Source organism: Simochromis diagramma, unplaced genomic scaffold (assembly GCF_900408965.1).
Source record: "Simochromis diagramma unplaced genomic scaffold, fSimDia1.1 OVJJ01000304.1, whole genome shotgun sequence".
NCBI classification, from domain to species: Eukaryota; Metazoa; Chordata; class Actinopteri; order Cichliformes; family Cichlidae; genus Simochromis; species Simochromis diagramma.
The window spans coordinates 7,311,706-7,314,994 of record NW_024387030.1 but is presented as its reverse complement, the minus strand read 5'-3'; the positions used below and the strand labels follow the sequence as shown (position 1 = coordinate 7,314,994).

General features: G+C 47.1%; 1 gene segment (V, D, J or C); it reads left to right on the top strand.

Moving 5' to 3' along the window:
- Positions 1–225: 225 nt before the first annotated feature.
- Positions 226–1,558, top strand: LOC120739714 (the record flags this gene model as incomplete). The annotated part of the segment is given in 2 exon segments: positions 226–334; positions 1,119–1,558. Coding segments are annotated over 2 exon segments (429 nt in total), but the record flags the coding sequence as incomplete, so codon positions are not given.
- Between the last annotated feature and the right edge of the window lie 1,731 nt (positions 1,559–3,289).

Sequence of the window (3,289 nt, the reverse complement as noted above, 5' to 3'; positions counted from 1 at the left end):
TGATTCTAACAAAACACTGGAAAATACTTCAGAAAAGCGATTCTTTTTAACATCTAGATTAAAATGGCAGGTTGGTTGGAAAGCGTAGATTTTACTTTTTTAATCAAGAAAAATATTAAAACAATCCTTAATTATTATTTTTTTAAAGAAAGTCAATTGAACACAAACACTTTTATGATAAATATTTTCTAAACTGTGAAGTTTACTGGGGAAAGTAGTTAATTTCCAGCGTTTAGAGGCTTGATCAGAGTGTGGGAGGTTTTTGTACGGCCGCTTAATGAGTTTGTATCACTGTGGAGGACTTTTGGTGGAGGAACCAAACTCATCATTCACTGTAAGTATCTAAATCTTCTCATTACCACAAAATATTATACTATTACTATTTTGAATATGTCATCAGAATGTATTTAAACATTGTGTGTTAAATTTTATTCTGTGTGTTTTACATGATGTGTACATGGTTGGGTTTAGTCATAGTAGCTGTTATTGAAAACTTGGTATCAGAAAGTGTGAATATATAATACAGTATCATAACTGAATGTTTATATAGTACTGAAAATTTAATTTATATTTTGAATAAATCTATTTTAATTAAGTTTTTTTGTATTCATCTGTGAACAAATATTTTTTCACAAAATCTGAGGCTGAAAATAGCACGAGGAAGCTTTGATTTTATTTATTTGTACAAACAGTTAGCTGGATAAAAAGGTTTTACATTCTTGGCTTAAAAATAAAAGAGTTTTATTTAGATGCAATTTAACGGTTCCATCGCGAGTTTATGGTTCAGTACTTTGAGGTAGTAAAACTGAAGTGAAACAAACAGATGGCAGTCTGTACAGACGGTTCATTTTTTCAGTTAAGAAAATAAATGTAGGAACTAGATGCTGTACAATATAATTACTTTTATGGCAGGTTTAGAAAAAAAGATGTGTAACCTAGGGGGAAATTCCAACTTTAAATGTAAAATTCCAACTTTGTCGTTATTTGTAATTGTTATTTTTCCATTTCTTCCACGATGCTGTTAATCTCTGTCATGTATCATAACTGTGTAATGTTCAGCTCTCTGTCCTACAGCAGAAGTTAATCTGCTCCTTGTGTGTTCATGCTCTCCCTTCCAGCTGGCCCCATGGTCAGACCCTCAGTCTCTCTGCTTCAACCCTCCCCTGAGGATCTCTCTGGGTGCACGACCACACTGGCCTGCCTGTTGACCGGCTACTCTCCAGAGGGAGCCGAGGTGAGATGGGAGGTGGACGGCAGTGAGGTGACAGAAGGGGTCCTGACCAGCTCAGAGGAGAAGAAGAGTGATCGCTACAGCAGCAGCAGCACCCTGACCTTGAGCCAGAAAAGCTGGTTGAAGGGAGAGCTTTACTCCTGCAAGGTCATCCATCATGGCCACACACAGTCCCAGTCCCTGAGCAGGAGCTGGTGTGAAGGCTAGAGGAGTTACTGAAGCCCAGGACAGGAGCCGGGTGTGTGGGGAGCAGGAGAAAGACACCTGCCTCTGTGATCTATATGTGTTTTTGTTTGTAGAAGGAAATACAGCTTTGTGTGTGAGAGAACGACACTGTCATGACCCTGTGCCTTCTCGGCTGACTCTGTATGGCTACAAGTGTTTTTGTTGTGCTGCATCTCTCTCTCTCCCCTGCACTGCGCTCTACCGGGGCGGAGTCATGACGGCTCCAGCCCCTGGCTCGGACACCTGCAAGCAATCATCTCACCCACTTCTTAAGGCGGCTGCTGAGAGTGCTTCCTCGCTGGATTATTGTGTAACACTCGTCAGTGTCATCACCTATCTGAGCCTTTTTCTGAGTTTCTGTCGTGCCACTACTTACCTGCCTTTCCTCTCTGTGCCAGGATTCTCGCCAGCCTGAGGACCGCCGTTGGTGAGCTAAAGCCGGAGTCCGAGCTACCTGAGCTTCAGTGGATTTTGTACATAGCCCTCTTCTTCCCGTGCCTGTGCTTCCCGGAGACCCTCTTCCTGTGCCCCCTCACCTATATATATTCGCACCTGGTGTGTGTGTGTGTGTGTAAATAAAACGTGAACTTTAGTGACGGTCTGACTCCGAGTCCCTCCTGAGCCTGACAGAATAATCCAGCCATCGCTATGGACTCAGCAGACCCAGCCGCGGCAGCGACAGCCCCCATGTCTCTGGAGGAGCTTCTGCACCGACACGAACAAATGCTAGTACGGCTCAGCGGAGACGTGGCGTCTCTAACTCAGGCCTTCGCCCAACGGATTCCACTGGCCGACGATCAGCCTCCTGCGGCTCCTCCCCAGGTAACACACGCTCCTGCCGTCACTGCAGCAGCCACAGCTACTCAGGCGGCTAGCGCGGTAGCTTCAGTTGTCTCCGCGGTTTCGTTGGATAAGCTTTTACCCTCACCTGAGGCTTTTTCTGGGGAGATGGGAAAATGTGCGGGATTTTTGTTGCAGTGTTCCATGCAGTTTCAATTACTGCCTCATGTTTTTGTTTCTGACGGGGTTAAGATCGCTTACGTCACCCAGCTCCTACGTGATCGAGCCCTGGCCTGGGCGCAGGCCCAGCTACAGGCTTGCCCCGGAATGTCTTATGATGACTTCCTGTCTCGCTTCAAGTCGGTGTTTGATAAAGGCTCTAGTACGGAGGCTGCTGGCTATCGTTTGATTAATCTGAAGCAAGGTAGGCGAAGCATGGCTGACTTTTCTGTTGATTTCTGGACTCTAGCTGCACAGACCAAATGGGGACCTGAGGCCCTGAAGACCACTCTGTTAAATAATATCCGCGAAGAGCTCAAGGATGAGATAATGATGCGGGAGCTTCCTGCTTCTCTAAATGCTTTGATGTCCCTGTGTATTCAGGTGGATGATCGCCTGCGGGCGCGCCAGAGCTCACGAAGACAGCAGTTTCGCGAGCCCCTGGCGTCTCGGGAGCCCCAACCCGACGCACGGGAGGCTAGAGCTTTTGGGACTGAGGAGGAGGTACCCATGCAGCTGGGACGTTCTCGACTCACCCCTGCAGAGCGACAACGCCGGTTTTCCGCGGGTGAGTGTTTGTATTGCGGTCGCAAGGGGCATTACATCTCTGCCTGCCCGGCGCTGGCAAAAGGGAGGCGCCCGCCAGTAATTGAGAGGGTACTGGTGGGCGACCTGTCCAGCAACAAGCCTCTTCCCCGTCTCTTGCTGCCTGCTAAACTCACCCTCCGGTCGTTGTCCCATTCCCTCTCTGTGTTAATTGACTCTGGTGCAGAACAGAATTTCATTGATGCGTCGCTAGTCTCCAAGCTCAGCATTGGCACACGACCACTGCCT